Source organism: Leishmania donovani, chromosome 34 (assembly GCF_000227135.1).
Source record: "Leishmania donovani BPK282A1 complete genome, chromosome 34".
NCBI lineage: Eukaryota > Euglenozoa > Kinetoplastea > Trypanosomatida > Trypanosomatidae > Leishmania > Leishmania donovani.
The window spans coordinates 1,140,038-1,150,165 of record NC_018261.1 but is presented as its reverse complement, the minus strand read 5'-3'; the positions used below and the strand labels follow the sequence as shown (position 1 = coordinate 1,150,165).

General features: G+C 58.2%; 3 protein-coding genes across 3 annotated transcripts; all 3 read right to left on the bottom strand.

Annotated features, from left to right (window-relative positions):
• Nucleotides 1-1,833: 1,833 nt before the first annotated feature.
• On the bottom strand, nucleotides 1,834-3,642 carry LDBPK_342630 (hypothetical protein, conserved; the record flags this gene model as incomplete). The annotated part of the gene is made up of 1 exon (XM_003864374.1): nucleotides 1,834-3,642. One exon carries the CDS (start codon nucleotides 3,640-3,642, stop codon nucleotides 1,834-1,836), a length of 1,809 nt encoding a protein of 602 aa, XP_003864422.1.
• A 1,107-nt stretch (nucleotides 3,643-4,749) lies between these two features.
• LDBPK_342620 (40S ribosomal protein S19 protein, putative) lies at nucleotides 4,750-5,289 on the bottom strand (the record flags this gene model as incomplete). Its single annotated transcript, XM_003864373.1, has 1 exon — nucleotides 4,750-5,289. The coding sequence occupies one exon, from the start codon at nucleotides 5,287-5,289 to the stop codon at nucleotides 4,750-4,752; it is 540 nt and encodes a 179-aa protein (XP_003864421.1).
• A 2,229-nt stretch (nucleotides 5,290-7,518) lies between these two features.
• Nucleotides 7,519-9,402, bottom strand: LDBPK_342610 (serine/threonine protein phosphatase-like protein; the record flags this gene model as incomplete). Its single annotated transcript, XM_003864372.1, has 1 exon — nucleotides 7,519-9,402. The coding sequence occupies one exon, from the start codon at nucleotides 9,400-9,402 to the stop codon at nucleotides 7,519-7,521; it is 1,884 nt and encodes a 627-aa protein (XP_003864420.1).
• Nucleotides 9,403-10,128: the final 726 nt, after the last annotated feature.

Here is a 10,128-nt window from a genome sequence, read left to right as displayed (position 1 = left end):
ATCATATGGACGGGTCAGACCGGTGCACTGTCGCAGGCCGCAGCGATGCCACGCCGATCCAGCACCTGGCCGCTGGCAGGGGTAGCGATACATCGCCCTGACCCTGTCAGCGCCACAAGCGGTTCGGCATGGGCAGGCCGATAGAGGAGAGGAGAGGGGAGGGGTGCCGCTCGGCTTCTCCCCACGCGGAGAGAGCTGGTGGTGTGGGGGGAGGGGAGGGGGGGCTGCACTGCAGTCTGGGATACCACGCACATGGGCGTGTCCGCCGTCATCGGTGCACATACGAAGAGACGGAAAAGGGAAAAAAGACATCCGGAGGACGAGGAACGCGAGCAGCCGCAAAGACAGACCACGATGGCGACGCAGCAAGCAACACCGAAAAAGAAACGTGAACCGCGGAGCTGCGTGAGTCGCCTCGGCAGCGTCCGTGAAAGCCAAAAGGAAGAAGCGCCCTGAAGGCGACCCGAAGGCACACCTCTACAAAAGACAAAGACCGAGAAAGAATAGCTCGGCAGCACAACCCAGCGCTGGTACAGTGGCAAGAGTGGTGTTATGCTGGCCGTCGTATGGTCCGTCCGTGCGTGCGCACGGCCAAGCCTCTTTAAAGGAAAATGAAAAACAAGATAGAATGGCAACAGGTGCCTGTGCCTTTCTTCTTGGTTACACGGCGGCTCTTGGTCTCATTCCTAACCCCGCTCTTGTGTTGTGTTGCCGTGTTCCGCTCGATTCTGCTATGGCGCATGCACGCGTATGGGCGTTGCTGTGGAGAAGCACGTGCCTCGGGGTGAGTTTCACGTCGAATATATCAAAGTCCTTGACAGGAGTCGGAGTGTGTGTGTGTGTGTGGAGGGGGGGGGGGGCAGAAGCCACCGCAGAAGGCTTTTGCACGCGCGAGGGGAAATTCGAGCGTACAAGCGGCGGCAGAAGAGCCTCGTTCGTGAAGGCTTTCGTGCCCCTGTCTGTATATATGTGTCGGTGAGTGTCTCTCTTCGTCAGGTCGCTGCTACCATGACGAAGTGCTTTGAATCGGATGAGGGGCCGAAATAAATAGTAGAAAGAGAAAGGCCCGCACAGGCATAGAGCATGCGTGGTATGCCGCCCAACACCTAGTTACATGCACAAACATGAAGCGCCGCACGTCACTTTTCCTGGGCAGTTGCGGGCACACATGAGAGCCGCTTCCTAGTGTAGTCTGTCCCTCACAGTGTGCTTACAGAGGAGGCGCCACAGAGGGAGAAGCTGTAGGAGGCAGGAAGAAAGCAAACCGTGCCCTCACTCGGCACCCAGGATCTACCTTCTGTTCAGTGAGGCGCCCGATAATCTATAGCAGTGATGATTCCATACTCGGTTTCCCCGCTGCCCATCGTCATTCTCTCTCGCACTCACACACACACACACAACAAGAGAGGTGCCCTGTTGCACTGATCGCCCATTTTTCTTGGGCACTTGCTCTTGTTTTGGTCACAGTGAAGCTACAAAAAAAAAGATGGAAAAGGGCATCAAAAAAATGGCTAAACTGAGCGCAAAGGGCGAACGAGAGAAACCACGCGTGATGACCCAGACCGACACCCACACCAGCATCCACACACACACAGAGAGACGGGGTGCAGCAATAACCTCGAGACTGAAAAACAAAGGCGCGTCAACGCTCGAAAGGTGGCGAAAAAAAAAAAAAAACAGAGTGCCTATCCCCCTTACACAGGGATAACAAAAAGACGTGTGAAAGAGTGCGCAGTGGAATCAGCATAAAGGGTCGCTCACGCAGCGTAGCACACGCCACAGTGTGGCGCACCTTATTGTGTCCCGTTCCCTCGTGCTCAACTCACAATCGACCTAACTTCTCCAGCCAAACATCCAACCCTTCTTCTTCGGTTGTCCCGCTGCTGCACTTGTGTTCTTCATCGTTGCCGGCACGGTTGCGGTCTTAGCACCCGAACGGTCGTCGGAATCCGCCTCGTCTCCGCTGTCCACCGGGTAGTTCAGGAACGTCGACGCTACGTCGACGAACACAGGCTTGCACGGAGCAGCATGGTAGTCGGGCGGAAAGCGCACGACTCCCTGCGCCACCTGAGTCGTTTCCTCGCCTGCGTCAACCAGGTAAGTCATCAACGGCGTCGATCTACGTGTATTGCCGTCCGCACCCATGAATGATGCGGCAAGCACCACCTCCGCAGCCCCCTGCATCAAGCGCTGTTCGATAAGCTCATGCATCGACGCCACATACGGACCCTTCACCCGCCGCAGGAGCGCCAGGGCGTCGCAGTAGTACTTCATCGCTGTTGACCACGCCTCTGACAATCGCCAGCTCTCGCCGGTGAAGAAGAGTTGACCGGCCGAGCAGACAGCATGCAACGCCTCGACGTCCTCGCGCCCCGCAACGCCGGGCAGCAGCTCCATCTCCTCCACGCTCCCAGCCGCCGCCTGGTAGAGGCGGACAACTTCCAGCGGCGACGCGTACTGCGTTGGCGCGACCTCTGCCTTCTTCTTTCGATGCTTCTGCTGCTGCTTGTGCCCACGAGGAAACGACGGCGAAGACGAGCTGGCAGCGGTGCTCTTCAGCGTCCGCTCTGTTGCTTCGAAACGGCGGCGGTAAAGGTCGGCCAGGAAGAGGGTGCGCCGCAGGGTCTCCTGCGCCACGTGAAAGAGAATGCAGTGCACGATAAGCTGGTGCTCGGTTTTGCCCGCTCCCTCTGGTACCGCGCGCAGGTCCTGGCGAGCGTGTGTAAGTGCATCGTTGTAGTAGTTGATACGGCGGTCCATTAGATCGAGAACACGGTTCGACTGGCCCACCGGCACCACCCCACGCGTTTCCTGCAGCTTCGCCTCGGTCGACTCCACCTCCACCGCCTGGGCCTCGCGCAGCGCGTCCTTGACCTTGATGCTGTAGACACTCAGCGTACGTCCGTTCCACGACAGCTGCGACGCACCGCCCATCGGCACCGCACTGTCTGCGACCGCGCCATCGGCGCTGGCGGTGACAAAAATCGGCGCGGGTCGGTAGGTAGTGGGGTCCTCGCCGAGACGCTGCATGCAGTATGTAACTCGGTCGTCGAGCTCGCTTATCTTGCACGCGATCACGACCCACTGAGACTCGCTGCTAATGGAGCGCAGCGTCGCGTAGGTTTCGCGGGCTTCTAAAAACGCCTCCTTCGCCTCCTTGAACTTTCCGTGCGAGGCGTGGCAGCGGCCGGCGGTGTCCTTCAAGTACGCTGAGCACTCCTTCTTGGCGCGGTCTGAGGCGACCTCCTTGGCCACCTCGTGCAGCTTCGAGGCCCACTTTACTGACTTGTTCAGGCGCTTGCGATACTGATCTTGTGGTGGCACGCCACCCTTTGGCTTGTTGGCATCGGTGCCGCGCGACTCCTTCTTAGCTTGAAGCTGTACCTGCATCGCCTCCGCCTCTGCCCAACAACGCTCGGCGTACAAGGCGAGCAGCATCAGATGCCGCACGTCCGTCGTGTTCTGTGGAGTCACCTCCTTGCGCAAAAACTTTTTTTTGTCGTTAGACAAGCTCAGCTGCCGCCGTAGTGTGGCGAGGCGGTTCGTGGTGTAGTGGTGATAGCGGGCATAGTCCTCGGCGCGGAGACCGTGCTGCAGTTGTGTCTCCTTGATGAAAAGCGTCAAGTCAAAGTCCACTGCCATGGTTAGGTGTGATGACCGGACGAGAGCAGCCGCGTCACTAGAAACGCTAGAGGCAACGACAAGATGGAGGCAAGCAAAGAGAGGCACGATGCCAGTTGCAGTGCCCGAATGAAAATATGATGGGAACGAAACGAGCAAGCACTAACAAAGAGGCGCCGCAATTCGTAAAGAAGTCGCAGAAAGTGTCTGCACTGACACGCGCACGCTCGTGCTCAGAGGCAGAGGCACTGATCGGGCTTGCATAAGTGTGTGTGTGTGTGTGTGTGTGTGTGTCGATGGTGCGTGCGTTCAGACGCATCGCCGCACAGAGTAAAAGTAGTCGCAGGACAGGAAAATTGCACCCAGTAGATTCGGGTGACAAAGAAAGGAAAGAGGGTGCTAGCAGTGCAGAGAGGTTGACAGCAGAGAAGCGAATTCCTGTTTGGTTGTCGCTGCTCGCCTCATGAGAGCAGCACTTCAGATAGACACCTGCTGCACGCTGGCAGAGAAGGAAAGAGGAGAGGGCTGGGTAACGAAAGAGTTCACCACAGCAGACAATGGGATGCTGAGTGACACCTGCCTTATCAGGCTGAATTCCCGCATAGTCCGCGACACCCTTCGAGTACCCCGCATGGGCGATCACGACTCTCGATAACAACGCCAGCTCTGATCGATGCAACCCCACACATCCGACGTCGACGGTCATACAGCCACAAGCGCTTCCGCCCTTTGCTGTGGCTCTTTTCGTTTGAAGGTGTTGTGAAGACTGTATCGCAACAGCCTTTGGAAAACAGGGGAAAAAAATGATACGAAATCAAGCAAAACACGAAACGACAAAAAAAAAAGGAGCGAACCAGTCAGCACGGCGCACTTGCCAGACGAACCGGCAAAGCTGTCGCGTGGCTCTCTCTCTCTCTCGCTCGCTCGCTCGCCCGCTCCTTTAGCGCGTGCCCGTGGCGAACGAGACGCGGTGAGGGACACAAAGAAAACGAGAGCGAACACCCCTCCTCACTTTTCTTTGCCCCTCCCCCACCCCCGCCCCCTCTCTCTGCTGCTTCGCCGCACATGCACGCGTGATAGAGAGATAAGAGAAAGCGACAGAGCGGCTACGTTCGTCCAAGAATAAGCCTACTTGCTGGCACCAAACTTGCGGATCTGAACCTGGAAGGCCAGGGAGTCAGCGAACTTGTGGCCCTTGCGGGTCAGGCGCTGACCAGACTGCGCACCAGGCTCCACGAGGCCGAGCTTCGTCAGCGACTTGCAGGCCCAGTGGAGGGGACCGGTAGAGGAGGTCACGGTGTGCTCGGGGCGGCTGCCGTAGTTCTTCTTGTTGCCGAAGCGCTTGCTTAGGCCACCGTAACCCACGCCAGGGCGCAGGTAGATGGCGCGCAGGACGGCGGCGCAGCGGATGTAGTACCAGTCCGGGTTCTGCGGCGCGCGCTCGCGGCCGTGAGAGCTCTTCATGATCTCGGTGCAGTTCGGCACAAAGATCTTGCCCTCCTGTTTGAAGTGGCGCGCCGCCGTCTTGATCCAGCGCCAGGCGCTGACGTCCTTCAGGGACGCGCCCTTCCTCTTGCCGATGCGGTGGATCTTGTTCTTCAGAGCAGCCATGATGCAAGATGGATTTGTCACCCTTCTGATGAAAGACATGCGAGCCGGCGAGTACATGAGTGATGTGTGAGTTTCGGTGAATTACGGGTGTACGTGCGTGGGCAGGGATTTGTGCAAAAGACAGCGAGAGGACGGAGCGCGAGCGCGAGGTTAAGAGGGGTGAGGACAGCAGGAATGGTCAGAGGGCAATGCTCAAGCACGTGCACGCACACACGCAGATTGCCAATCGTCATAAATACCAACAGCGCTGCAAGAGCGACAAGGACGACTCCCTGAAGGAATCATGCCTTCCCTCTCTCTTGTACACGCAGCTAGAACATGATGCAGAGGTGAGCCTGGAAAATGTACAGTCTTTTACACTGCGGAACAGCGCATGCGTGGAGCGGGTGGAGGAGAGTGGGGTGAGTTGCCTCTCCCATGCGACCTTCAAGACACAGCAAAGAACGACAGAGAATTCTACCTACCTGGCATACCGTCACGAACCCACACCGAAAGAAAAACAGAACGGAAAAAACCGCCAGCACGTTCAAGAAGCGTGCACTTCAACTAGCACCAACACCTCAGGGGGGGGGGGGCAAAAAAGCAGTGCCTTTGCATCGCTTTTTGTGTGTGTGAATGCAGAAGCTTGACTTATCCAGATATATATATATGTGTGTACATGTACATATACATGTAACGAGAGACACAAACAAACACCACCCGATGTACACAAATGTCGAGTCCACTGGTAGGAGAGATCCGAATAAAAAAAAGCAAAGAGAAACCGTTGCGTCCGTTGGAAAAGGGGGTGGGGTGGGGGGCACGTGAGGTGCACAAGCACTCCTTCCATACGACCTAGTAGAAGCAGGCACGGAATATATAGGTAAATAGAAGACTTATTTTTGCTTTCAGGAGCAACCACGTCGAGTGCTACGGTAATGAGCCAAGATCCGTGACTGCTCGACGCCCCTTGGCCGACCTCTTCTTCGTGTGCGCACCCACGCAGAAACCTAAGCCGAGTGTTTCACCTTGGTCGGCGACACAGCTTCCTGTGCGTGAAAGCTTCTCTCCGATGGGTCACGTGCTCCTTTCGCCGGCAGCCAGCGCCCCATCTCGCTAGTCGGAGCGAGAAGCCGAGACAGCGCATAATCTTGAAACGACGGGGGAGAGGCGCTTTGGACGGTCTGCACCGGCGGTGGGAACGGGTCGGGCGTCTCCTCGGGCGGGGGCAGGAAAGGGTCGGGCAGCCCGAATGGCTCGCAGAGAAACATGGAGTGGGAGGCGGCGAAGGCGACCTTGTCAGCGCTGGCGTCGGCAATTCCGCGACGACGTTGTTCTTCTTCCAGACTCGGGCAACACCGCAGACGTCTGGGGGACTCCTCGCAGTGGCGGTCACGCACCCGAGGCGCGGCTTTTACAAGATAACCGACCCCGTTGGACGCGGCTGAGATGGATGGTGAGCGGGACAGTGCCGGTGAGGGTGCTGAGGTATATCGTGCGCTGTGGCGTTTTGGGTGGCGGAGCTTCCGCGTCCTAGGTACGCCATTCTCTATGAAGATGCCTGCGCGGCCTTGCGGGTGGTGCTTCCATACGTGGAATAGCAACCCAGATCGTGAGCAATAGGTAGCGGAGCACAACTGAAAAAGAAGCGCTCGATCACCCGACGCGTGAGTGGGTGATGACGCCGCGCGTGACCACGAGCGGCAGTGGGGTAGCGCATACATGAAAAGTGGCCCAGGCCCCCACCGTGGTCACGTCGCTACTCACAGCCTGTCCTGCCGGAGCCTACGCCGCACTCGCCCACCTCGAAAGGCAGGTTTGCAGGCGCTTGGCGTCCCCTATTGCGGGGAATTGAGCCGTAGCACCACGTTAGGGTGGCCGGCTTTGGTACGGAGATACGCCGTAACCAAGGGGATTAGAAGGAGTGTGCATCTACAGCGCAGATGTGCGCGCTACAGAGTCTCTGCCCCACACGCACGCTTCGCGCATGTGCAGCAAGCAGGCAAACAGCAGTCCAGGGTGCGGGGACCGCGCGTACAGCAAACCTTTTGCCTTAGTGAAACCCGGTACCCCACATGTCCTCCTCTCGACGCATGGTGCACATACAGTCACAAGCGAATCCGCCCGAACGTTGGCCTGATCAGAACCTCACAACTGCATGAAACACAGGCAACTTCGAGTCGGGCCGTTGAGTCGGATGCGCCGAACATGACCAGGGGCCTGTTGAACAAGTGGTATGGTGGGCAGACACGCACGTAAACGTACACGCGTGCACGCATGACCAGATACCTGCCCCACCCTGCCACATCAGTTGCCCGACTTTGCAATGCTGCCAAAGTATGCCTCCAAAATAGGATTGTTCACAACGTTGCGGTCACGCAGAGGAAAGGCTGGGCAGCGTGGCTGTGCGCCGCCAGTCGCCGAAAGGCTGCTTCCGCTATTCTTGTGCTCGGGCTTGCCGAGGGTCAGCTTCGATCCGCCGGTGAACGAGGCACACTTGAAACTGTCGTACACCTTGAATTCGAGCCGAATCGATTCACCAGAAGCCTGTGCCGCACCGCGAAGCATCGCGATGGCGCCTTTGTTGCCGTTCATACCGCAGTAATTTGGGGCGGAGAACAACGTCACCACCAATCCCTCCTGGGTCCACTGAAAACCAGCATTGACGCACTGGTGGGCGCGCATGATAAAGTGCATGCGCTGAGACCCGCCGTGCTGAGCGTTCCTCGGAGGAGCCGATCCGGGACACGAGCGCTTCTCCTCGTCATCCTTGTTCACTTCCGTCCGCAGCGAGGGTGTCTGTGAGACGGCGTAACCGCAGTTGGCGTCGAGAAAGCGACGCGTGACGTCTACGCCGAAAGAGTAGCCGCATCCGCGCACGTTTACCTGACATCCTGCCTCGTGGTCAGATGGGTCGGACCAGAGGAGGCCATCAATAATCTGGTTCGGCTCCCGCTTTGAAGCAGGACTGCCATAGACGCCCCGAGGTGACCGCTCCGGACTGCTCGTTACGCTGCAGCTGCCACTCAGCGGCGGTGTGATTGTCTCGCACAGCCCGGTGCCGTACGTCTCGCGCTTGAGGCGATGCAGCTGGGTAATGCGGCGCAGAGGGGGGCTCAGCCCCCCGTGCGTGCAGAAAAAGGACCCCGCGCAGCAGCAAACGACGGCTGCCAGCGGGAGCCAGCAGAAGGTGGCGTTGAACGACATCCACGCATCTGCATCTGTATCGGCTAAGAGGGACTGCACCTCTGCGCTGCTGTTGTTGCCTCGGCTGCTGCCAGAGGTGCCACGTAGATCGGTGGCGCGCTCACCATCGAGGTGCAAACAGTGCGGAGGCGAATTGTGGCACTCCACCCCTATCGCCTCCTTCGCAACGTTTGTCGGCGAGCGCTGAATGAGGGAGGAGCACGCACCGTCACACCCCGGCTCTAAGTAAGACATGTGTTCGCGGGCATGGTGCACCATAAAGAACTTCGCTCTGCACTCGTCAAAGAAGCCGTACAGGCGGTTAGTCTGCGCCTCCTCATGATTACCGCGCAGGAGAAAGACATGCTGCGGGTACTCGATCTTGAGAGCCAGGAGGAGCACAATGACTTCCAGCCCGCGCGGGCCACGGTCAACGTAGTCGCCGAGGAACAAAAACCGTATGATCTTTCCCGCGTCACGCCCGAAGCCGTCGCTGTCGTCGTGGTGGCGCGGTATGGCGGTGCTAGAGAGCGAAGGTGCCAAGGGTGGCGACAGCGTCGGGGTCGCGACGATGGGCAGTGTGGAGCTCCGTTCACCGCTGTCTTCCTCGCCATCCATGCGTTGTGTCGGCTGTGTAGCTACCTTAGTGCCCTTTCGCAACACTGGCGCAGACCTGGACAGCTGCACTGACAAAACACTGTGTAGTAAGTCGTTGAACTGCCCATGAATGTCGCCTACAAAGACAAAATCGTCCACATCACTCACACAAAGACCAAGCACCGTGGGTTCTTTTGAGAGGACGCTCTTGGCGTCCTCGCACAGCTCCACCGCCTCCCTCGCGCCGCCGCGCAAGATATCCATAATATCGATTTTGTCCACGTAGGAAGAGTCATGGTACCCGGCAAGGAGCTCTGAAATGACTCGGATGTATTTGTCACGCGCGGGGGGAACCAGATTTGGGTCATACAGGTAGTAGAGCACATCGCTACTGTCCAGCCCGGACATCTTGGCACTGATACAGACAGCAGGTAATCCTCGGTGTCGATCAGCTGTGTTCTGCGCTCCTTATGGAAGCAGATCGTGTGTTGCGAAAGTCTCCGCAGCGGCTTCACATGCGGCTGCACTAGGTCGTGCTCAGCTCGTTGATTAGCAAGCACACACACGCACGCGCACCGCCTCCGCTTTCTTTCTTCGTTCGTTTCCTCTTATCTTTGCCACTCTACTTCTCAGCTCAGCGAAAAGATTAGTAGCGAATGCGTCCACGAGGACAAAAACAGGTTGGTAGGTACGATCAAGAGGAAAGAAAGGATGCGCGCCGCCGAGTGCCATCGGCGCACGGCTTGGCGACGACGAGAGAGCGCCAAAGCTTTTTGATGATCGGCAAGGAATAAAAAACATCGATCGCAGGGAGGAGGAAAAAGAGGCGTGCGTAAGATGAAGGCATTTTGTTTTTCAGCGTGCGCGTTTCTCTGCCATACAACATGAGTTCGGGCTCCACTCCACCCTCGGCCCTGTCACACGCCCTCCATCGCGTGGGGCGATGGCGGCCCTAGGCACACGCACCTTGCAGCGAGGTGCCGACTCAGCCATCTGAGAGCACGGCCCCTGCCCTCAAACGCCACCCACCCACCCCGCCTCACAGGCCGCCTCACAGCAGCTCCTCCCACCATGCAGGCCGCCACCCCTGGTGCGGCCCCCTCGGGAGGGGGGCGCCGGCTCCCCACCCCAGGC